A 26,333-nucleotide genomic window follows, 5' to 3' on the forward strand; every position below is an offset into this window, starting at 1 on the left:
ACTTGTTGCTTTTGGTATTTGGACTACAAGTTCCTAACTAGTTCAACTTCCATGCAAAAAAATCTTTTAAAAAACGTTTTACAAAAATCCCTTGAAAAATAATTTGAGCTAAGCGTTCATAATAAATGGAATTAATTAATATCTTGAAAATACAATAGGATCAAGTGTAAAAAGTATTTGCACTCTCGGGGTATATAAGTTAAATCCAATACTACTCATACGTTGTAGTTTTTAGGGCGCTACAAGGGCAATTTAACATAGAAGTGAAGATACTTCATCTCAATGTTGTATAGCAAGATGCAATATTGCAATCGATGAAGTACCTTAACTTGGCCTCAACTAACAACTAAGCACTCCAAATTTGAAACTACTCATCTAGACACCTCAACTCGTTTCCACTATGTCAGCTAAACCCTCCAACTTACATATTGATCTTCTAGAGACCACCAAAATTTATGCCCCATCGGGACCGGGTGTCCATGAAACACATTGTAGGACAAGTTGAAATGTCTAGATGTGCATTCTCAAAATTGGAGTGTTCAGTTTTCAGCTGGAGCAAAAGTTAAGATGTCTATCGATGTATTATGCTAAAAAATGACTAACCATTCAGCATGAATCACAGTAGCTCAAAATCAGTAAAGAGCATTTAGAAATAATATTAACAAACTGCATTAGATAGATACTCAAGAAAACATGAAAGAAAGAGCAACAGAATTGAACTCAGTTCTAGGCTGAGCAGAGCTTCTATATGATTACAATAAGTAAGAAGTTCAGTTGATTTTGTTTCAAATACATAAACTAAGAGGTTAAGTTCAAGGATCATAACATAAGTACCTTTTCCGCGTACTTTTTCCTATTTCAGTGGCTTCTTCCATAACTCGCCGATCCTTTTAAGCATATTTGGATTTTTCCTCTTCATTAGATCTTCATCCATGTCCTCAAAGTAAGGTGAGCTAATCTTGCAAGGACTGAAAGGACTATCCATTGATCCGGTTCTTTCCATGAGCTTCCCATTATTGCCATTTGATAGCATCGCGGTTGCTACTTCTGCAGCCTTCCTCCATTGGTCTGACTGAATCTTTAACTTTCTAAGTTCTGCTTCCATTTCTGCATTGGAAGCTTGAGCTGCATCCAATTGCTCGGTTACTCTAGCCACCCGTCGGTTACTTTTATCAACCTCCTCATTCATGTACCCGAGCTTCATGAGAGCTTCTCGTTCTGCAGTGTTTGCAGCCTCTAGTTCAGCAGCAACTTCATCCTTCACTTTTCCTCTATTGCTTTCTTTTTTGTCAGTTTCCGACTTCAGGATCTCATTTTCCTCTAAAATATTCTGTAGTTCGGTTTCCTTATCCATCAGATTTGCCTTCAGAGTTTCGATATCAAGTCTTGATCTTTGAAGCTCCTTTTCGAGTACATTTTCTCCTTTTCCAGATAGCGCGTTCTCTAGTTTCATGATAAGATTCTCATTCTCCTCACAAATACCTTGCAATTCAGTTTCTTTGTCCATCAAATTCGCCTTCAACTCCTCTATTTGTGTTTTGAAGTTTTGTAATTCTCCCTGGAGTTCATCTTCCCTACGCTTCGACATTGACTTGATTTGCTCCACTAACTCATAGGCACTTCTTATTTCAAGTGTGCTTCGATTTTTCTCTTCGTTGTATTTGATGTCAGCTGCTTTCAGATCAGCCCTCAGACGTTGAACTTCAGATTTCAGAGAAGACAGTTCTGCCTCAATTGTTTCCTTACTTTCATCAATTTCGACAATTTCACTTTCACCAACATTACCAGTAGCTGATTGGAGTTTGCAAACAAGGTCTTCCAGTGAACTTGCACGTGCTTTCGACTGATCCAACTCGGAAGATAAAGCATTGTATGCTTCCACAACTTTATTACCATCAGACCTTAGGCTCTCCACAATCTTCTTTGCTGATTCCAGTTGCAACAGAGTTTCAGTAACAAGTGCTTGAGCCTGAGCTTCGGAATCTTTGCTATCCTTTAGTTGTTTTTTCATGTCTTCCAGAAGCAAAAGTGTATCCGACAAGTTCTGTTTCAAGCTTTGGAGTTCCGCTTGGGCTGCTTCCGCGTCCTTGATTTTGGTAGCCTCAGATATAGCAACAGTTTCCAGCTGAGTCTTTAGTTCCTTTATCTCATTCAAGGCAGAAGCTAATGAAGCTGAGTCAGCTGAATGCTGTTTCTGGATTGTCTCTAGTTCTGAACGCAATGTCAGATCCTCGGAAGACTTTTGGTGGTCAGTCGGACATGTACTCTCAGAAGAAGGTTGATTCACAAGCTGTTTCGGGGACTGGTCTGGTTCGGAGGACAATACTGCACACTGTTCCTTTGACTCCTTTGCCTCTACCTCACTTTGCTTTTTGCATGCTTCTGAGGAGTTTAGCTTGTCTTTGAGATCATTTTTGAGCTGAGTGATTTGGGACTCCAATTCAGTAACCTTGCTTGAGCCCTTCTTCTTTAAATAACAAAGAAAATGATTTAGGATATAGATGCACATATAGGTAAAAAAAAAACTATAAAACAACACAGGATCGAGTAAAACAAACTTGATAAAATGTGATTAACGTTAATGCCAAACCGACTATATGAAACCATGTTGTTGAACATGGTCACACTTGCAGCACATTATCAGCAGAAGAGAGAACAAATCTTAACGAATTTTGTATCGAGTAGTGACAAATTACTTCTGCTAAACCTTCATTGTCAACCAGACAACCACAAGTAAATACATTCAAAAATTGAACCTTCAAAATCAAATGAGGACAGCAACATCAAGAAAAAGTTGCAGCATACAAAAGATTCGATACCACTCAAAGAAATCCAGAATTGTGAACTGGTGAGCATGGTCTAGAGTAGCAATAGTATATGATATCTGTAATAAAAGGATAAAGAAAAGATGACATGTAATAGTTTTACTCAGTTTGATGGCCATCAAGGATCAATTTTAGGCTATTACACTGAAGCAATCTCGCTTAATATTAACTGTGAAGTATTAAAGATATCGAAAAGCCTAATAAGGGCACAAAAAAGGTATCGGTGACACTGAGGCAAATGAGAATTAAGATTCTAAATTTATCTTATCAAATGGACACAGCCCTGGAGCACAAAGTTGATGGACAATGACTCAATACTTGTGTTCTGGCAATTCAAACAGAACTAGAAATGCATTTTCAAACTTCTTTGTCATGATTTTTTAATAAAAGAAAGATAAAACACAGACAAAAGAAACTACAGCATCTAGAGGAAACAAAATGGTAGGAGTTGCACATCAGTATTGTCAATTCTAAATCTTTATATCATAAATAGAAGAAGATTATTGGCACTAACAACAACAACATACCCAGTGTAGGGGTAGAGTGTACGCAGACCTTACCCCTACCACATGTAGGTAGAGAGGATGTTTCCGAAAAACCCTAAACTCAAGTGCATCAACAACAACATACCCGTGAAATCCCACAAGTGGGACCTGGAGAGGGTAAAATGTACGCATACCTTACCACTACCTCATGGAGGTAGAGAGACTGTTTTCAAAAGACCACCGACTCAAGTGCATCAAATGAAAGAAATGTATAATCTATCATTCTTAATAGCAAGGGCAATTTTGGCACAATGAAAACTTCGTCACCGCAGTAGAGATTAAGCCCCTCCCCCTTCTCTCAATTACCCTTTTTGTCACTCTAAAAATTATTCAAACATAAACAATCATTTCTTTTCAACATCTTTCCATTCTATTCTCTAAATTATAAAGATGCAATTCCAAAAAGTTTCAGTTTAAGCCAAGTCAATTTGTAGAATTTTACCTCTGACTCCAAATTTTTCGGCGATTTCTGCTCGGTGACTTTAGCCCTTCTCTCTTTTGGTGTCCTACCATTAACATGAGGAGAAGATGCAGAATCAGAATCCGATGCCCCCGTCTTCAGGCGGCGCACAACTCTCGGAGAAATTTTATGAGGCACATCTTGAGGAACACCTCGAGGAGATACCTTTTGAAGCACTTCTCGAGATCTGACAGCTCGAGGAGAAATCTTTAGAGGCACTTCTGACGAATTGCCTCGCGGAGATTTCTTCTGTGGCACTTCAGAGGAACTGTTTCTGTTATCCAAATGAAAAAATAAAAGAAAAGTTCAGAACACAACTACTGAAATGAAACAAGAATATTGGTTAGACTACTTTGCAATGTTCAAATAGTACAAAATTTTTGCACAACATTTACTACTATCATAAATCACTTAACCACAAATAGAAAAATCATTATATCATTCTTATCTATATTTAATGGCAAAAAGATATCAGTTTCAAGAATTCTTTAATGATATGAACACATTTAAAGCACATCCTTTTTTTCAGTCACAACATTCAAGATTTATAATCATAAACTCACCCTGCCATTCTTAACCTTCAACACACCCTTAAGAGAAACTTTACAAGAAAATATCAAAAAACAAAAGCTGTCATTTTTTCCCTAGGAAAAAAGTTTATATGTCACCATTAAAACTTATAGCTTCAAAAGGGGCCCCAGTTCATTACCATTACAAGAACAACTCCATGAATTCCAGCCAGGATAAGTCCATTTTTTGATTTACTAAATAATCATAAATGCCAACTGAAGTTACCTTGCTTTTGGGGTCTGCATATCTCAACAACCTTTAGGCCCACAAAAGTAAAATCTTGGTGGTGAGAAGATTTTTCCTGTTCAATGCCCTCTGCCCCACTAACACTGCAAGATTACATAAACATTATACTCTAACTAAAGACCACTCATATAGTAGAATGAAATTAAGGGAATCCAATGTAAGTAAACAATAAATGCACTAAGACTCCTTCGCGATACGCGAGTGCAGAGAAGGGTCGAACCCGTGACCTCCTAGTCACGTGACAACAACTTTACGAGTTATGTCAAGGCAAGAAAATTGACCCTCCAAAAATAGATGAACAGAAACTTATCATAGTAACATGGGAATAACTTAAAGAAAAGAAAAGGGGGTCTTGGTTCACTTAGCCACATTGAATGTTCAACAAAAATAAGGTGAGTTTGGTACAAATTTTAATTGCAGTCACAAGGACCATACAGTGAACAGTACACAGGACAAGTTGCATAAGATTTTTTTACCCTTCATAGTTCACAAACTATTCAAAATATAGGACTATTTTAATGAGGCTATGGACAGTAGGGCCAAAGGGTAAAAACATATACTCCTCAATTTAAGGCAGTCTTCAACTAGACATAAATTATCCTCCATTTTAGCCTAATGAAGGGGCACCTACAGGCTACAGTATACAAACTATCATCTTCTTCAAATATAGATTCTTGAAACAAATTAAGCTAGCATTTGACCATAACTTAAATTTTTTTCCAACTAATATACACATCCAAACACAACTTTAAATTCCAAAAATCACAACATCAAAAACTCAAATTTTCAAGTTCTTCAAAATCTATGGTCAAACAGGAGCTAAATATGAAGAAAAACAAAATTACTGAAAAATAGTGTTCAAAAAAAACCCCCACCTTGCTTCTCTGCAAAATCTTTAAAGTCAGACAGATCCAGATAAGCTTAACATGAATGCTTCAAAACTGAAATAATAAAATGAAAAACAGAAGAGTAAGAAGAAAATGTCTCAAAAACAAACAAACAATGCAATTCAAGTTTTTTTAAAAAGGGAATAAACACACATGACACTCAAAAAAAAGCTTAAAAAGACAAGCAGAAAGAGTTCTTGAAACTCTTCAAGATTCCATTTTTATTTACTTTTAAGCTAATCCCCCCTGCAAACTGTAAAGCTGAGAACTTTAGTGAGACATCAAGCTCAAAACATAGACAAAACACTGTTGAATCTTTCTTCTAAACCAAAAAAATGTTTTAAAAAACCATAATGCTACATTCCAAAAAGTTCAAAAAAAGTTGTCATCATGACATTGTAGTACTCCATCATATACAAAATCAAAAGCATGAAACTTTTCAAAACCCCACAAAAGAAAAAACCATAAAAGAAGAAAAAAAAAAGTGAAAAAAGAGAAAATGTGTAATTGGGGTTTTGGTCTTACCAAGAAAAGATACAAAAAGGGAGTTAGAATTTGGAACATTCAAATTTTCCACCATTCATTCATTACAGAAACAAGAATTAGAAGAAAAAAAAGTAGTAGTACTAGTGTTTATGGCACAGTATTCAAGGTCACCTGCTCCTTGTTGATGAAGTACCTAATCTTTTTCTGACTTTGGCTTCTTTCTCTCTATTTGTTTGGCTCTTAGCTGTGTAATGTGGACTACAAAAGAGAGTGTAGAGGATATATGCTCAAATTTTTCTTGCTAAGTTTTGAAATTAAGATACAAAATGTTTTACAAGTGGGGTCCACAAAAATACGATGTGTATACAGTCTTATCTATCTTGTTAATGTAGAGAGGTCGGATATATTGAAAATAAGATACAATAACGAACACATGTGTAAGATAGGTCTAGACGAATGCGGTGTGTATTTAGTTTTATCTATCTAGCAAACATAGAGAGGTTGAATATGTTGAAAATAAAATACATCAATAATATATTTCACACTGGAGTTTAAAGAAGACGGTGTGTATGCAATCTTATCTATCTTGCAAACTTAGAGAGGTAAGATAGATTGAAAATAAGCTACACCAATAACATATTTCATAAGTGGAATTTAAAAAAGACGATGTGTATACAATTTTATCAATCTTACAAATGTAGAGAGGTCGGCTATATTAAAATAAGATACATCAGTAACATATATTATCCATTAGTGGAGTCCAGAGTAGGGCGATGTATATATAGTTTTATACATCTTGCGATAATAGAAATCTAGATATGTTGAAAATAAGATATAATAATAACATATTTCACAAGTGTAGTTTAGAGAAGATGGTGTGTATACAGTTTTATCTAACTTGCGAAAGTAGAAACACTAGATATATTGAAATTAAAATACACTAATAATATATTTTACAAGTGGGGTTCAAAGAAGACGATGTATATACGGTCTTATCTATCTTACAAAAATAAATAGGCTAAATATGTTGAAAATAAGATACACTAATAACATATTTCACAACTGGAGTTCAAAGAAGGTGTAGGCGTATACAATCATATCTATCTTGCAAACATAAAGAGGTTGGATATGTTGAAAATAAGATACAACAATAACATAGTTCACAAATCACAAGTAGCGTTCAAAGAAAACTATATACAATTTTATTTATTTTTTGAAAAAGTAAAGAGGTTGAATATATTGAAAATAAGATACACCAATAACATAATTTACGAGGGGTTTAAAGAAGACGATGTGTATACAGTCTTATCTATCTTGCGAAAGCAATGAAGAGTATGTTGAAATAAAATGTAAGAAGTTAAAAATAAAATAAAATCTTTACATGAATAGTCAAACGTATTTATTACTCCTATTTACTTTTTCTAGTCAATATTTATAAATACACTCATTACACGAATAGTCAAACGTATATATCCGCGGACTACTTTTAATTTAATTATATAGGTAAACGAATTTTTTTTATTTTGTTTCTATTCGATGTTCAATACCAATATAGGAAACCAATTAATCTAAATTCATACCACTTTATAAAGCTATTTAAAAGAAAACTAGTCTTTGTTAAAATTTTATTTTTCTAATTTTTCAAAACTTTGAATTTGAAATTTTGAATGATCTTACTATTTCAGTACAAGTGTTGGTGGAAGTATACGTTATCTTTGGATAAAATTTTGATTTCAAAAATTGAAATGCTGTTTTGGGTGAATGTGGGGGCCTTTTTTCTGCAAATTCTCGTACTATTTTGATGTTTTTTCATCAATTATTTTTTTTATTTCCATTTTTGGACACTTGTGTTCTTTTGATTATGATTTCTATCACACTACTTGCTTTAATATTTTAAGGAATTTTTGTCATTATTTAACCACTTTGATTTGCATGTATGTTTTCAAACTAAGATATTTGCTTAGTACATACTTTCTCCATGAGGTAGTATGACTGATGGTGAGTTTAAAAAAAAGACTTTTGAAATTTGTTATCTAAAATAAGTTGTAGATGTTTAATAAAACTTTTTGAATTTGTTCGAAAATTTCATATGAATATAATATAATAAACTATTTCCATTAGACTTTTTCAGTTCAAATTTTAAAAATTATTTTTGTGCATAATCTCAAATGCTTATTACATAGATAAATTAATCAGTTGAATATATTGTTTTAGTTACACAAATCATACTTAATTGGAACATGATTGAGGCTTTATAACTCATTAAAACTAATGTGCATACCCAAAAAAGAAGAAGACATATTTTAAGTAAACACACGAAAAAAATTCAAATTTTTAATTAAAGTTGGTAATACAAATGTCTCATCATATATATTCATTAAAAAAGAAGCAATAATTTTAATGTCTATAAAATTTACTCATATAACTTTAAAAATTGTCTACGTATTAGTTAAGATATTTATAAATGGATTGCTTTTTAATGGCTAGTAAAACTTTAGAATAGCCCTATATATTGCATTTGTCCTACTATATGTATCATATTCTCCATTTTAACTTGTTCGAAAAATTGTTACACAAAAATGAGACAAATAATATTATTTAGAATATGACAATTAAGTACCGCCACTAAATGTAGTAGAATAAGTGAAAATCACTCACATTTAAATAAATTTGTGAGGAAGATTAACCATTCAACAATCCTCAAAGGCGCATAATCATGAAAGTCTTATTTATAGAAGGACAAATTCTTTTTTATCATCGATCGGCTTACTCTAAATCCCGTGTAAAACAAAAATCTCATAACACCTTTTACTTCAATAACATATATCAAAAATACAAAGTTTTGATGAATAATATCATATTAGACAAAAAAAAATGGCAAATATACTTTCATAATAATCAAACATCATATTTAATATGTTGAATTTCATATAAAGCAATTAAAAAAATATCAAACATAATATTGATTATATTAATTTTATTATATAAGTAACTATTTTTTCTAATCAACAATCAAAGACCCCAATTATATTATAGGAGTACTTTTTATATTGTATAAAAGTTAAAACTCAAGATTAATTATCATCCATGCCCACATATTGCGCCTAAACATGGCTTACTAATAACTTTTTATGTGATAATTAAGTTGACTAGTGAAGATGCTTAATTGACTCCATGAATAGTTACAAAATTAAAGAAGTAATAATTGTTTTGGATTTTTGGCTACTGGTTAGGCACTCCACATATATTTTAATTAATATTTAGTAATCTACCCCATTCTATATTGATAAAAAAATTTCGAAGGCGTTGAAATTAAGCTCAAGGAATCTATGAACAATTGTATTTAAAATTTAGTAGGTATTCAATTAAACAATCCAAAATAAAGAAAGTAAATATATTTCATAAAAAGAAAATACGTATAAGATATATTGTAGTTGTTTTTTGGAACCCAGGTAAATCCTCCACTGTGTAATAGCCAGAAAACCACACAGGGGATGCAAACTGCACTAGGCAAACCCTATGTGGCAGGACTCAGAAGGCATTGACGGGGAGTCGATCCCGGGTTATCCGTGTGGATAACCATCCTCCAAACCAACTGAGTCATCCCGAAGGACAGATATACTGTTGTTGTTGTGTACTTTTATGTAATATTTTTTTTAGTTTGTTCGGGAAAAAAAGATACCAATTTATATTGGAAACTATTTAAATTTTAGGGTTTTAATTTTAAGCACTAACATGACTTGTTGAAATCCCACATGGTATAAAAGTTGATAATAAGTATCTAAGGATCATAAGCTTTCAAGTTCAAATTAGAAAACGACAACTACTATATGATATATTTTCATTTGTCCAAGCTTTGATGACAGAGTTACTTGATATTTATTTTGATATAAGGTAGCATGTATCTTATAAAATTAGCTAAAGTTCGCAAAAGTTGATCCACACTATATGATTATTTAAAAAATAATATGAATGGTTTCATGTTATCATTTTATACTACATATTTTTGAGTCAAGAAGAGCAGGAAATTACATTAATAACTTTGAAAATGAGTGATCTTGAATCTTTGATATATGTTTATTCGTAGGTAAATTTTCAAGGTCCAACCACAAAATATATATGTTTGACTTGAATTTTACCCATAGAGCAAACGAGATCAAAAGTTCAAAAATATCTACCTCGAAAATCATTCCGAGAAGAGTACTCTTAACAAATGGACACACGTCCTCATGGGCTACATGAGGGCCCATAAAACTTTTCCTTCATGTCTATTGGGCTAACCGGCCCAAAAAACTTCAGCATCTCTTATCACTTGTATTGGGCTAGCGGCCCAAATATTAAAAGCTTTTATTATTGAGTAAATATTAGGTTTAGTAAACATAAAAATCATATTTGTATGTTATAATTATAGTTTGTATAATTGCTATTAATTTGTATAATTCGGTAAACATATACATAAAAAATATGTATTTGGGTCTATTTGTATATTTCGGTATACAATGAGTTCTGCATTTGTATATTTCGGTATACAAATGGGTCCTGCATTTGTATATTTCGGTATACAAATGAGATGACAAAAAACATGGAATGTTTGTTGCGAATTACAAATAAAAGAAACTATGGCTATAACATTTAATTTGAATTAATAGTTTGTTATTTTATACAATTTTTCCTTTATTAAGATATAAGTGGATTCGTGATTTGAATTTTATGAATTTAATTTTGGAATTAAACCACAATTCATATGATTTATTGATTCTATATTTTTACTTATACTCAATTAAGGAATATGTTAGTATACATATGCAAGACATGGGTGAAAGTAGGTAAAATTTACGGTTATTCATTCAATTCAATTTACTTTCCCTTTTTAAATGAATTGATTATTCAATTGTACTCTCTTTGAAGTATGTAAATGTGTAGGAACCTCTCTTATTGAGGGTGTGTTTGGTATAAGAAAAAAGTTTGATTTTCTCATGTTCGATTGGCTTAAATATTTAAAAAAATTAATTTTCAATAGTAGACTTATTTTCCTCTATTATTTATTCAAGTAATAACCGAAAAAAAAAATAAAATCATTTGAGATTTATTATTTCCTCCGTTTAAATTTATGTAATACTTTTTAATTTTCAAAATTCAAACAATTTTACTGGCTGTAATATCTTTATATATCTTTTAAATAATTTAAATTACTGATTATACTATTCTTCTTCTGCATAATTTATAAATATATAGATTTTATGTTAACAACTAAAAATATTATATCAAAATTTATGAAATTTAAATTATTTAACTTTCGAAATTTGAATACATAAATTTTTCGTAGTACATTTGTAAAAGGGCGGTGGTCTGTGCACTATCCAACTACCGACCACAAATGGAATCTTTCTCTACGTAAGCTTTTGTCTGCACACGCTATTCAACAACGTTTTACGTTATTTAATTCGAATTCAAATTCGAACTTCCATATTTCATCGTTTTATATTAGTTAATTATTTTTTTATATATAAATAAGATAATTTATATCGATCTCCATTTGAGGTCGTCTTACATTTCATATTAGTTGATCATTTTCTTTTTTACATATTTATTAAAAAAATTATAAATAAGTTAATGTTCGTCGACCTCTACTTGAGGTCGATTTTTAAGCGAAACCGACCTTATTAGAAGGCCGATTTCTCAGATCAATTAAGTGATTTTTTTTTCTACATTTAAAGTGTAGGGATAAGAGTCTGAAAAATACTCCAACTTTGGCCGAATTTGCTGTTACGATACCAAACTTTATGGAGGACTTTTTATCCCTTGAACTATTTAATAGTGTATTTTTTACCCCCTGAACTATTTAATAATGTATTTTAAAGGTATATATATATGTGCCCACGTGGACACATTAGTATTTATAATTATGCAATATTTTTTATGTTCACGTGGGCACATATATATGTTTAAAATATGGTATTAAGTAGTCTAGGGGGTAATAGGTCCTCATGAGAGTTTGGTATTGTAATAGCAAATTCGGTCAAAATTGAGATATTTTTCAGACCTTTATCCCTAAAGTGTACTTTAACTATTTATCTGATATTTCACTTGCCTAATATTTTATCGATATAAGTTTGAAGTAATTTTATTGATTAATATTTAATTATTTCATTGAATATGCGTTATGTTCTGTCAATATATAATTTGACTATCAAGATTTAAACAAATGATAATAAATTACATATTAACTACTTGATCGGAACTTATACATATCTAATCTTTTATTAGTACAAATATCGAATAATATACTTACCACACTTCAGTTTTCTCACCGAATTCTTATTACTTTCCATTTAGAGGCGGGGTCAAGATTAGAAGTTTGGGGGTTCTAAATTAATTTATTTGGAGATTCACAAGTTAATATACATAATTTTTTTTAATTTTCTAATACAAATATAGGGTTTACGAAAAATCTAGTGAATTCGTTTGAATTCATAAACCCCGCCTAGCTCCACCTCTGTTTCCATCAATAGCTTTAACTTTCAACGTCAAGACAAAGAACGATAAATCTTTTGATATTTCTATTTTTATGAAAAATTGAATCTGAACTGCATTGATAATTAATTGAATCCCCAAATTATCCTTGTCATCTTTATACTTAAAGTTACGTAAAATATTCAGATGGCACAATTATTAAATTATAGATCTAAGTTGATGGAATCTTACTCTTCATTGAGGTCAAATTCAAAAATATTTGTTTTCTAATGTGTGGAAAAGAGTTTTCATGTGCAAGTCACGTGTGGTTTATTTGTTAAGTCAATTATTTGGTCCATTTTTGTTTAGTTTAATTATTTTATTTGTGCTCAAGCTTTGTAAACTTAAAGGAGAAGAAACGTTTTTCAATTAAATATTCAACTCTAACTTCGTAAAAATCAAAATAAATCAAAAATTATTTCAAAAATCTATGATCAAACGTCAGCTTAAACTTTAGTCCAATAAAAAACTCTCTCTGTTCCTAATTACTTGTCCACTTTTTCTTTTATAGTTGTCCCTAATTACTTGTCCATTTTAATAAATCAAGAAAGGACAATTTTTTTTACCTATTATACCCTCAATTAAATGACTAATTGCTTTGAAAAATGTAGAACTTTTCATCCATTTCATAATTAATAGGGATAAAATGAGAAACTCGCTATGTTATTAATTAATTTTTTAATAAATATGTCAATTTAAAAATGGACAAATAATTAGTCACTGGAGTAACAGTTACTTGGATATAGTTAATGTACTGACTAGAGATAGTTTGGTCAGAAAGATAGATTTGCCTTGATAGGTAGATACTGGAACCCATGCCACCCACCTTTTTATTTTTTAATGCCTTTAATTATTTTTATTAAGAAATAAAATCCAATATCGTAAGAAAAATAAAACAGTAAAATAGTGAGATAATGTGTACAACTTGATCTTCTAAAAAGATTATTTGATGTCATCTTGCACTTACCTCCTTAGAATGATAATTATATTAACTATGATTTTCTTATTATAATATGTATTAATTTAGGGTAAATAGCACATATGATCATATTACTATATTTCTTTTACTACTTAACTATGTTTTTTAATATAAAGATTAAAGAGTTTCAACACATGCATTAGATTGATTAATAACAGAACCATCCCTCAAATCCCTTTTAAAACATTTTTCATTTTCTAAAAGCTAAAGGGTGTGAAAGGTATTTATATAAATAAATATTTTTTTTTATAGAAGTTCTGGTGTATATATTTATTTTTAATATACCATACCATAAACTATATAAGAAATAATTTTAGAATAACTAATACAACTATACAAGCATTACTAACATAAAAGTACTAATACACTTTGTTCTACATTGTTCTTATATACTCTATCAAACGACACAAAAAATTTATGATATTCGTAAAAACACCTCAAATGCACAATAATGTATCACTTAATTATATATAAAATAAGATAATAATAATAAATAAAAAATTATTTTTGTGTGTTTTATATATTACACTAGGTAATGTTGCCCGTGCTATGCACGGGCACGGGCCCAATAATATAAATGGTATGTTTTGGGGCTAATAACGGAGATTTTGAAGTGATTGTTTGCGTGGATAAAGGAATAAGTTTTTTTATCACAAACTTGTACTTTATTTGATGCTATTCAAGGCACAATAAGACTATCCACATACAACATTTTTGAAATATTTTATGTTGTCAATTATCATGATTTATAATATTTTTACGATAGATTTACTTAAAGAATGAGTGGAAATTTTTGTATTTTTTTTTCAAAACATATTTTATGTTGTCAATTATCATGATTTATAATATTTTTACGCATTTTTTAAATATAAAAAACTCAAAAAAAAAAATAAGACAAATAAATTAAAATGGACCCAATATATGTTATTTTTGTTGTCTCAATTTATGTCACACAAATAAAATTTGGAGAGTCATCCAAATTTTAATTTTTTTAAAAAAAATGTTTTAAGTTATTAATTATTGTGATTTATAATATTTTGATGTAACTTTCAAGTAACCAACATTACTGGTCACTTTGTCCTAATTTATGTGATATGGATAAAATTACAAAATAAACCCTTTTAAAATGTCTTTCAGATATTTTAAGTTGTTAATTATTATTATTTATAATACTTTTTTGGTAATTTTAAAATGATATGTGTTATTTTTTCTGTCCTAATATATATGAGCCTGAAAGAATTCTGAGAGTGAACCTATTTTATTATATAGCTTTTAAATATTTTAAATTGGTAATTATTGTAATTTTTAATGCTTTTAAGTCATTTGTAAATGATATATGTTGCTTCCTTTGTCCCATTTTATATAGTATAAATAAAATTCCCGAAACCAACTAAATTTTTAATATATTTTTAAAAATATTTTAAATTATTAATTATTGCGATTTATAATATTAAAAAAAAAAGTACAAAACTTGTATCAGCCTAAAAAATGACCACGATAATTCGAAGCCTACAGAAAGCAATATGGTTGTACGTAATTTTTAAATACTTAATATATATTACTCCACTTGTCTGAATATATGTAGCATTGATAAAATTTCAAGATTCAATCAAATGTTGTTAATTGTTAACATTTATAATACATTTTACATAGTTTTCAATAATTTCACATTAAACAATACATATTACTACTTTTGTCTCATTTTATGTGACATTGATAGATTAATTTTAACAATCAGTCAATTTTTTTTTCTATTTTTTTAATAAATATTTTAAGTGGTCAAAATCACGATTTATTGTATTTTATACATAATTTTTAACGATAGATTAATTTCAAGAATTAATAGAATTTTTTTATATGTATTTATTTTTGAAATATTTTATGTTGTCAATTATCATGATTTATAGTATTTTTACACAATTTTTAAATATAAAAAAAAATTAAGACAAATAAATTAAAATGGACGCAATATATGTTATTTTTGTTGTCTCAATTTATGTGACACAAATGAAATTTGAAGAGTCATCCAAATTTGCATTTTTTTTAAAAATGTTCTAAGTTATTAATTATTGTGATTTATAATATTTTTATGTAACTTTCAAATAACTTACATTGCTGGTCAAGTCCTAATTTATGTGATATGGATAAACTTACAAAATTAACCCTTTTAAAATGTCTTTCAGATATTTTAAGTTGTTAATTATTATTATTTATAATACTTTTTTGGTAATTTTGAAATGATATATGTTATTTTTTCTGTCCCAATATATGTGACCCGGATAGAATTTTGAGAGTCAACCTATTTTATTATATATCTTTTAAATATTAAATATTTTAAGTCAGTTGTAAATGATTTATCATATTATATTATTATATATTATATTATATTATATATATATATATGTTATATTTATTTCTACTATATAATAAAAGAGGTTTTATTATGATATTATATATTATATAAACTCCCTTTTATTATATAGTAGAAAAATAAATATATATTATATATATTATATAGTAGAAAAATGTCCCATGATAAACTCCCTCTTATATAATAGTAGAATTACAATTACAAAATTAACCCTTTTAAAATGTCTTTAACATATTTTAAGTTGTTAATTATTATTATTTATAATACTTTTTTGGTAATTTTAAAATGATATATGTTATTTTTTCTGTCCCAATATATGTGATCCGGATAGAATTTTGAGAGTGGACCTATTTTATTATATATCCTTTAAATATGAAATATTTTAAGTCATTTGTAAATGATTTATTATATTATATTATTATATATTATATAAACTCCCTTATAGTAGAAAAATAAATATATATTATATAGTAAAAAAATAATTTATTATATTATATATTATATATTATATAGAGAGTTTATGATTGGACATCACAATGTCCCATCATAAACTCCCTCTTATATAATAAGAGAATATAATTTTATTTTTATTATATTTTCTAATGCTACTTGTTTACATGAACTTCCAAAAGAAGACAGAGGAAGGAAATATATAAATGAAAATTTGGTCAAGATTTAAAATTAGCCAAAATAAGATGATGAGATATAAGTGGCATCATAAATTACTGACTGAGTAATATTATCATTTAAGTATTCCTTGAATTAATCATTTCACTTCACTCAATCAAACAAGTTTAATTTTTTCACCTTAAAAGTCAAATAAAGGATATAAGGATAAGATTGATGTACATTTTTAAAAAATAAATAAATTATATCTATTAGATTATATTAAATATATATATTTTTTTATAATAATAAAAAATACTATAAAAAAATGAATATTATTATTATTATCCGAAGTCAGTCTCTATCTAGGTAGAAATAAGATGTTTCTATACCCTTTTCATGTCTTATTTAGTGAAATTATAGTCAATATGTTATAGTTATTGTTAAATAATGTTATTATAAAGCAATTTGATTGTTCGTCATCTTCTCACTATCTTAGGTGAGACTCAAGTTCTTTTTTTATATAAATTTTAATATTCCTAAAAGAAAATAATCCCCTATTTTATTTTATTTGACATTATTTAACATGACATAGTGTAAAAAAAGAACTTTTAAAATTTATAATTTAAAATAATTTTTAAATATTTATATGAGTGTAAATCTTTAATCAAGGATACAACAAAAAAATATTTCCAATTATTATAAAGTAATTATTAATTTTTTTTTTTAAAACAAACTAAAAAAAAGAAGAGGATATAACATATAATGAAAAATGAATAGATAAATATAGACAATATAAAATATAATATAAAATATTCTTAATCCTCATCTCAAAATCCTCTCAACTATGTCATATCAATACTAACAAAAATAATTGTTGTTGCTTCGCACTAAATCAGAGGTTTTAGATTCGAGCCTTAAGCATAGAGATAATTTTATTGGGAATATCATCCCTAAATATTGTAATAGTGAAATTGCTTCACTCTTAACTAGGGGTTTGAGATTCGAGCCTTGAGAATGAAGACAATTCTATTGGGAGCACCAATATTCAAATGAATCCTGTAATACGCGATTCGAACTTAATCAGAGCTCTAATATAAATTTCGAACACCGAGTGTGAAATCAAAAATAAAATACTAACAAAAACAAAGGGTGCTTTAGTCATATCCCTATACACTTTGCCTTTAACTTAATGCAACAAACACCTCCACCCCACCCCACCCCACCCCCTTCTCTTCATCTTCTTCATAATCACTTCATTTCCTCTGTTTTCCCCTGTTTTCAAGAACCCAAAAAAAACTCAAAAATTCACCATGAGAACCAGTAATCACTTAATAGGTTTACTAAACTTCTTCACTTTCTTAGCATCAATCCCAATTTTAGGCGGTGGAATCTGGTTAAGCAGCAGAGCAAACAACACAGATTGCTTAAAATTCCTTCAATGGCCATTAATAATAATTGGGGTCTCAATAATGGTTGTTTCTTTAGCTGGATTTGTTGGTGCTTGTTACAGAAACACTTTCTTAATGTACATTTATCTATGGGCAATGTTCTTTATCATTGCTGCTTTAATTGGGTTTGTTATTTTTGCTTTTGCTGTTACTGATAAAGGGTCGGGTCGACCCGTTATGAATCGGGCATATTCGGAATATTATTTACAAGATTATTCCGGTTGGTTGGAAGAAAGAGTTTCGAGCCAAAGCTACTGGGAAAAGATAAGTTCGTGTATAAGGGATTCGCGTGGTTGTGGTAAGATGAGGAGGATTTATAATGGGATTCCGGAGAGTGTTGAGATGTTTTATCTAAGGAAACTTAGTCCTATCGAGGTCCGTTAAGCTAAAACTCTCTTGTTTTTTTTTTTATCGAGATTAATTTGTGTGTGTTTCGACTTTATTAGTATAGATAGATACGTATAGACTTAAGTAAATAAGAAAGAAATGACTTTTTTTTCCTTTTTTCTATTCGAATTCATAGTTTTAGAATTAATAGTGTAGGATAGTTATCGACTAAACAATCTCTTATTATAGAAAAGAAATTGGAATATCTTGACTCTATTTTTTTTTTTTTGGGCTAAACATTAGTTTGTGCATATCTCGACTTTATTAGTACTCAAGAAATAGTCATTTCTTTCTTGTTTGCTTTACTCTTTCCTATGAGTTTGTCTTTTTTTAATTTTCTAAGAATTCGATGCAGTTAGCGAGAGTCATGATAGTTCAGTTCGAAAGAAAAGGCAGCTCAGTCATAGTGGCTCGAACTCGTAATTTTAAGAGTAGAAGTAAATGATAGTTACTGGTTGAACAATCCCTTCTTGTTGGGAGAAGAAACGACTTGAAAGTTGGGAATTATATGATAGTAATGTCTGGATTAACTTTGTGTGTATTTCAACTATTTAATTAAGTATCCATTACTTAGATATAAAAATCGTATAATTCTGTCCATTGTAATGAGGTAAAGAGGAAAAAGTCATCTAAAAATTATGCCTAAACTCTTTTAAACTCATTAAAAATTAAGAACATCTAGATAGATGGAATTTTACCTCGTAAATTTATTCGACATAAATTTAAATTAATTAAATCAGTAAATTTTAAATGTATATGTCTAAAGCAATAAAATAGAAGTATCTATTATAAACAACTTTTAGAGGAAATAAAATTTGATCTATTATAAGATAGTATTAAAAGATATCATTTTTTTTTTTGTAATTTTAATTCTTCTTTTTTATTTGCACTTGAAATTATATGACACTTGTGACAGCTTTATTTTCACATAACTTATGAATTAAGATTAGGAACGTCCTTGGAAACCAATATAGATCTGTTTTTACGGAAAATAAACGTTATGCCACAGCAACAGTACAAGAATGTTTCACTGTTCTATGCTTACATTAGTTTCTCCGTTTTCTCGTTTCAATTTAAGTGACATTGCTTTTCGTTATTTAGTAAACCATAATTTATTATGACTTATTTGGAATCACAAGTTTTTTATATTTAATGATCAGTCAAACACATTTACATAAGTTAAAGACGTAAGTTAGTAATTTGTGAGTTACAATTAAGTATTCCTTGTTTGTTTCTATCAAAATAATTTATTAATATTCGATACATCAAATTAATTCACCATACTCAATGTATGTGAAAATGTGATACAAGTTTATACAAATGATGGGACAATTTACCAATATATATATCAATTGTCGTTTAATAAAATAATACCTCCTCCACACTTTTAAAAAGTAGAACATTTTGCTTACAATAAAGTGATATTTTTGGCCTAATATAATTAATGAAATAGAAGAAAGGTGACAGCTCAAAACAATAATTTTTGCCAATAGGCCATGCATGTGTTTTATGTGATAATAGAGAGGTTGGCTTCTTTTGGACTATTATTCAGATTATTATTTTTTGCTTTATTGCTTTTTATTAAATACCCTTTTAAAATTTATGTATTTTTCATTAACAATTAAGGGAAAAAAAACCTTTTGGCCTTTTTGCCTTTTGGTTTGACTAGCTTTCCCTTTTTTCTTTTAAAAAACATTGATGTTTTGCACCTGGTAACCTAGTCGTCAATGTAATGGATTGAGAATTATAAGTATCTAGTTTAAATTTTAGCGAAGGTAAAAATACTACTTCTCATATGCTCAAGCCTAAGGTGACAGAATCACTATATACCTATACTAGTTAGTAAAAGGATAACTAGTATCTCATGAAAATCATACACAAGCTAGTGCATACACCATAATTATTAGAAAGGATCATGATGTCTAGACTTAACTTGCACACGCCTTAGTTATTTTACCCGAGTACTTAATTTGTTGTTTTTTTTCACAAGTACATATATTTTGTAACTTTATGCGCTAAGACTGTGCACCTTACTATTTCACCGGATATTTGTTACTTTTCATCGATACATGTATTACATATATCTCATGAGTTTGTACCCTAGAATTAATTTAGTCAAATAAAAAAAATCCATTTGATATATTTTTTTTCAATCAGACTTTGAACCTTGATCTATCATAATTTTTATCCACTTTATTGACTGTTTGGCCATACCGTTAGATATGTTGGAGTGATGGTCAATAACACCTTCCATGCCCTACTCCTTCAATTTCCCCTGACAAAATATGGGTCCTCATTAATATTATCCCATAATATAAGTTCACACCTAAATTTAAATTAAATTGCCAGATAGGTCGTCCTATCGTATTTATGAACCATCCAAGAAAATTAATTGCTCCATTTTAAAAAAAAATATTTATGATCACTTCTTTGATAAGTTTTAAATACAGGACCAAAATTTGGTAGGTGGTCGACTTAAATTATGCAAATTTGCTAAACAAATGGCCATATGGGCAATTTCTTGTCATTTTTTAAAAGTGGTCCTACCCAATTAAACTATACTAGTACTTCTAGTTTATATATGCAACTTACCATTCGTTTGTTAGGGTGTATAAGGATAATACTGAATTAGCTGTATTAGCAATGTTGAAATTAGTTATGTTAACATTATTTTTCATCGACAGTTTTATTTGTACAAACAATATCTTCTTGATGTAACATGGATCAACATGTCAAGAGAAGTATTTGTAGTCCATGCAAGTGCAAGATATACTGTTTCCATAAAGGGATTTTTTATTTCTTCAGAAAATTTATTGCTTCAATCAATTTCTAGTAATTTATGGTTCAAAAAAAGCATCTTTTATTGTTATATAATATGAATAAAGAAAAGTGTTTACTATTTTGATGATGATGTGAATGAATTTGACTATACTTGATTGGAAAAGATAGGGGCCAAACATGTTTAAAAAGACTCCAATAATAGGGCCCCCAATTATTTACATCTTGATGGGATAGTCATGTGGCCATGTGTGTCTTAGATATTTCTAGACCTATTTTTGAACTTCAATAATTATTATGTTTAGAGAGTAGCGGAATCAGAATTTTCGTTAAGAGAGTTCAGAATATAAAAAAGTAAACACATGAAAAAGTCATAGAGATTCAACATCTACTATATATATATAATGAAAAATAGTTCTAATCTTCGATATATAGTGTAATTTTCCGTCGATCAGTTGCATCCATGTATAGCTTCACCCCTGATCTAGTCTAACCCTAATAGATCTCCTCCACTTGCAAAACTTCTCCAAAATATTAGATTGAAGTACATTCTTCAACATATTGTGTGTTGAATTACTACATAGGTAAAATTATTACTGCACTCAGAGGCAAATCCAGAATCTATAGTTGGTGGGTTCAGAATGAGCAGTGTACTTATATATATAGTTCAAGCCTATGTTGCTCTGATGTAGTCTTCACAAATGTCGATGGATGCATGCCAGATTTTGACAAATGTGTGATAACATCGTCTTTGAAGGGTCCTAGCAACATATAAGTTCATTTCCACGTGCAAAAATCTCTTAACAAAATTTCAAATTTTTGTCCAATGTAGTCTGGTTGCTGCAAGCCTCCTACAGAATGTGGCTACGTTTATCAGAACGAGACGGTTTGGATCCCCGGAGGAGGACTAGTTGGAGCTGATCCAGATTGTGTTAAATGGAGCAATGATCAAGAACAACTCTGTTACAATTGTGACTCTTGCAAAGCTGGTGTACTTGCTAGCCTTAAAAAGAGTTGGAGAAAGGTGTCTGTTATCAACATTGTCATATTGATCCTCCTTGTTATCATGTATATGGTTGCCATCGCGGCGTTTAGGCACAACAAACGGATCGATAACGATGAGCCTTATGGAGAAACCAGGATGGAGAAGACTCAACCTAGCAGGATACACTTCTAAAAGAGTCACAACAGAGTAAAGCTTGAAATGTATTTTTAGGTTTTGGTAAGTTTTAGTAGTCTTTGTTTATACTTTCTAAATGTCATTTTGTTCCCAAGAAAACACAGATTGTAAATCTTGTATTCATTGTGGTGTATTTTCATTTATTAAATTCCAAAACTATCCAAGTTTGGTTTTTGAGGTTGTTTTGGTCCCTTTAGTGTAGCAAGCTTGCTATGAGAGTTAAGTAAACTTTTGACATTAGTGTTGTGTGTGTTTTGCATTAATACCTTCACAACCTTCTCCCTTCCGTTGTACCTATGTTGGAATAAGGTAAGGCGTGTGGGTCGCTTGAATAGCTCAATTGCACCAAGTTCGGTGCTCATGACGTGCTATAGAACATACATCATGCCGGAGGGAGGGGAACCAAGCAGGGGATAGCTAGCGGCAAAGGAGCCGCTTGGCATCAAAGACTTCCTGCCGCACTGGAGTAATCCAGTGTCGTAGCCACATGCAGTGAAGAGTGGTCAGTTGAACACCCTTTGTTGAAAATTTATGTTATATATGTATAGAAAATTAGATGAAGTTTATAGATTTATTTTTTATTTTTAAAAATTGAGGGTAGGGGAAGGAGAGAGGATTACAATATGGGTAATCAGATTGAGTTCATGTAGCAAACCAACTGCGCGTCTAAGATTTCCCGAAGTTTATAGATAAAAAATTACATATATTTTAAATCTTAAGTACCCTTAAAGAAATTTTCTTATTTTGCCACTTGAGTAATTTAGTATGTGGTTCTGCACATTCCACCACTTCTCTATTCATTTTCAAGACTACAAAATGAGCTAAATCACTTATTTTAAAACGAAAGAAATAATATATTAACTTCAAATTGCCGTAAAAACACATGAACCTTAAATTATGATTCTTTCCACACGTATATATCTAAAGATTGCTAAAACTATATAGTATGCGATCACATGATCTATGATGTAATTTGTGAAAATAAATGCCATGGTATGAGGAGTGATGTCCCTATCCAGACAGACAGACATTAGAAGTAGAAAACATCTTTATGTTAGTTGGCATGCTCGTAAGTGCACGTGATGATTTCAAAATCTTAGGAAGTTAGGTATGTAACTACGAAGTCTCAATAAGATCGGGGCTTAAAACCAAACTTCATCGAGAGGTATACATAAATTGAATGACAATAATAATTAACGACAATAATATAGTTCGTGTAATTCTGTAAAGTGAAGTCTGCAGATGATAGAATGTACAAAAATGTTATGAAGTAAGAAGATAACCACAAAATTTGAAGTTTACGTATTCGTACAACGACCTCAAATTAATACTACAATAATAACTTGGTTCACTTGAGGTCATATATTTACTAGATTCTTAATATACACTATATATGTGTAGGATCTGGACAAAAGCTATTGAGTTCATGTGAACAAGTAAATAACTCATTCTACGTGACAATTCGCGTGAAATATACTCAAATTCTTTTATTATAACATAATATACATCCTACATGCAGTTGAAACAATTTATATAATATTAAACGACGATTTTTATTTTAATCAAATGTTGAAAGTGCCAATACGAATTAGATATAACAAGCTCTCTTTTGTTACCCTCGCTCTATTTTAACATCACAAAAATATTGTAATAAACTATATTTGAATAGTAAATTATATATATTCTTTTAAAAATAATAATAATTATGTTTTTAAATATAATTTATTTTAAGTGTTAGGGATGGGTTAAAAGTGGAGGGAATATTAAATTTAGAGCAAGGATGGCTCCGTCAATCACTACACAAATGAAACTTCACTCTTTGATTAGTTGATTGTGTATTTGTGTTGTACCTCAACACAATAGTCAAAAAAGGCTCGTTTATTTTACTTTGCCATATTATTTTATATATTTTTTTAAAAGTATTATTTTTTTTTTTTCAATTTATTTGTCATATTCTTTTTAGTTTGTTTAAGGGAAAATGAAATTTGACAACTTTTTTATTTCAACTTTCAGATAATATTTTAAGATGATAAGATTAAAGAATATTTTAATACATTTGATATAATTTAATTTAAAATTACAAGATTCAAAAGTTAACTTTACTTTTTTAAACTCCGTAAAAATCAAAATATGACAAATAAATGGAAATAAATAAAGTAATTAAATAGGTAATTTAATTAACTAATTTGTCTTTGTTTATTCCTTCGATTGTAATTTTAATATTACCTTTTTTCCATCGTATTAACCTATCCACCTCCAAATAATGATAAGATCTACGTAATACTCTACATTTTCTAGACTAAACTTAGTGGAATTTTATAAGCTATGTTATTATTGTATTAATTGATATCCATATTTATTGAGTAGGAATATAAGGCGAAAACTAATATCTGATTATATCTTTATTTTTTGAAAAATAAAATAAATCTTTGGATAAGAAAAATGATAATCGGGAGGATACTATAAGTTGGGAAATCAAATGATCACCAACAAGGTGACGATTCAAATAGAGGTGAAGTTATGATTTCAAATTTTGTGAGTTTTGAGTTTTACTAACAATTTTAAATAATAAAAAATAAATTCTAAATTTCATATTTATACATGTTTTATAAATTTATTAAGTAAAATTTACTGTTGGATCAAATTCGCATATAAAATGGGTTCAAATAGCTAAATTATTTCCACCAAAATCATTTTCTATAAGCTACACGTAAAAAAAAAAAAACGAAAATGGAGTACGCATCAACTAACTATGAACCTTCATCGCTGCCGTCGCCGCCGCCGTCGCCGTCATCCTCCGCCGTGTCTTTGTCTTCCTCTTCTCCTAACTCTCCACCTACCGATCTACCGCCTGCCGTAGCTTCATTACCTTCATCCTCTCGCTACGTTTTTTCGCCGGTGACCAGCTCTTGTGCCGCCTGTAAGTTCTTAGGTCGGAACTGTGCAAAGAATTGCGTGTTGGCACCTTGGTTTCCTCCTAATGATACCATCAATTTCAGCACTGTCCATCGTGTTTATGGTGCTAGCAATGTCATCAAGTCCTTGCAGGTGCACTTTTGAAATTTATGATTTCTATTGCGATCTCAATTTATTATTATATGATTATAGTTAGGTTCACAAATCAATTTTATTTATATATTTGGTGAATTTCTTAAGATAAATCTATGATTCGAGCAAATGTTATTGAGATTCTTAGCATTAACTAATTGGCCTAATTCATTAGCGTGCCTGTTAACTTAGCCTCAACTGATATCTTTAGCCTAAGTAGACACTTTAACTTGCGTAAAATTGAACAAATAGACACATGCGTCCTATGTGACGTTTCTACTGGACAATTTGTGTCCTACGTGTATTATGCCAATGTACGAGTTTAACTTGTTCAATTTTTATACAAGTTTAAGTGAGTACTTGTGCACACCTAAAATTGGAGGGTATAGATGCCAACTAAAGCAAAGAAGGGAATATATAACTAAATATACTACTTTCAAGTTATGGGTTCATATCTACTATTTGTTGTAGTTTTAGTAATTATTAAGAGAAAATAGCCAAATGTTCCCCGACCTATTTTCCAATTACCAATTACACACTTATACTTCACAAATATTCTATCTTTGATCCCACCATATTAGGGTGGTAAAAACTAAAAACCTTACTCGGTGTCCATGGGATGTTTACACCAAACAAGTGAATATAGGATATGTGTATGTACGTATATTCATTGCTTCACTGTATTGAGTAATTAATGCATAATTTCACCAAAATTAAATCACCTAACAATAATAAATTTTGTTTGTTTGGTGTAATATTTGGCACAAATAAGTATCTACCAAGGGTGTTTTCCTTGAAACAGTTTAAGTGAACTTTATTTTATATTTCACAAGCAAAACAAGTTCACATTCATTAGACCATTGTGGTTATTAGGAATATTTCGATGTTTATTTGTTGTAGAAGTGTAAGTAGGCAAATATTGGAATTTTTAAAAAAAAAACTTAAATTCATTCACCCAGGCTTTCACCTCGTGTGGTGATGGGAGGTTTGACCTTGGCCCC

General features: G+C 29.7%; 3 protein-coding genes across 7 annotated transcripts; 2 read left to right on the plus strand and 1 right to left on the minus strand.

Moving 5' to 3' along the window:
- Positions 1-713: 713 nt before the first annotated feature.
- LOC125843746 (interactor of constitutive active ROPs 3-like) lies at positions 714-6,310 on the minus strand. Of its 5 annotated transcripts, none has more exons than XM_049522937.1 (4): positions 6,213-6,310; positions 4,626-4,729; positions 3,813-4,104; positions 714-2,467 (listed from the first exon to the last, which is right to left on the minus strand). In XM_049522937.1, exons 2-4 carry the CDS (start codon positions 4,643-4,645, stop codon positions 854-856), a joined length of 1,926 nt encoding a protein of 641 aa, XP_049378894.1. In that variant the 5' UTR covers positions 4,646-4,729; positions 6,213-6,310; the 3' UTR covers positions 714-853. The 5 variants fall into 5 exon arrangements, with proteins under 5 accessions (XP_049378894.1, XP_049378895.1, XP_049378896.1 ...); XM_049522938.1 differs by having other exon boundaries at positions 6,161-6,279; XM_049522939.1 differs by lacking the exon at positions 6,213-6,310 and adding an exon at positions 5,522-5,659 and having other exon boundaries at positions 714-2,464.
- Positions 6,311-17,733: 11,423 nt separating this feature from the next.
- LOC125845076 (tetraspanin-3-like) lies at positions 17,734-22,459 on the plus strand. Its single transcript, XM_049524498.1, has 2 exons — positions 17,734-18,314; positions 21,937-22,459. The coding sequence occupies exons 1-2, from the start codon at positions 17,802-17,804 to the stop codon at positions 22,279-22,281; spliced, it is 858 nt and encodes a 285-aa protein (XP_049380455.1). The 5' UTR covers positions 17,734-17,801; the 3' UTR covers positions 22,282-22,459.
- A 2,555-nt stretch (positions 22,460-25,014) lies between these two features.
- Positions 25,015-25,344, plus strand: LOC125844439 (LOB domain-containing protein 1-like). The gene has a single exon (XM_049523754.1). It carries the CDS (start codon positions 25,015-25,017, stop codon positions 25,342-25,344), a length of 330 nt encoding a protein of 109 aa, XP_049379711.1.
- The last annotated feature ends 989 nt before the right edge of the window (positions 25,345-26,333 follow it).

This window comes from Solanum stenotomum, chromosome 11 (assembly GCF_019186545.1).
Source record: "Solanum stenotomum isolate F172 chromosome 11, ASM1918654v1, whole genome shotgun sequence".
NCBI lineage: Eukaryota > Viridiplantae > Streptophyta > Magnoliopsida > Solanales > Solanaceae > Solanum > Solanum stenotomum.

Bases quoted from the DNA above. Each gene is read 5' to 3' on its own strand.
- LOC125843746 (XM_049522937.1), bottom strand. From the start codon at position 4,645: ATGCAGACCCCAAAAGCAAG. The intron at 4,105-4,625 runs GTAACTTCAGTT...TTTGGATAACAG, and splicing joins ATGCAGACCCCAAAAGCAAG to AAACAGTTCCTCTGAAGTGC. The intron at 2,468-3,812 runs GTAAAATTCTAC...TGTTATTTAAAG, and splicing joins CGAAAAATTTGGAGTCAGAG to AAGAAGGGCTCAAGCAAGGT.
- LOC125845076 (XM_049524498.1), top strand. From the start codon at position 17,802: ATGAGAACCAGTAATCACTTAATAGGTTTACTAAACTTCTTCACTTTC. The intron at 18,315-21,936 runs GTCCGTTAAGCT...TGTCCAATGTAG, and splicing joins GGAAACTTAGTCCTATCGAG to TCTGGTTGCTGCAAGCCTCC.
- LOC125844439 (XM_049523754.1), top strand. From the start codon at position 25,015: ATGGAGTACGCATCAACTAACTATGAACCTTCATCGCTGCCGTCGCCG.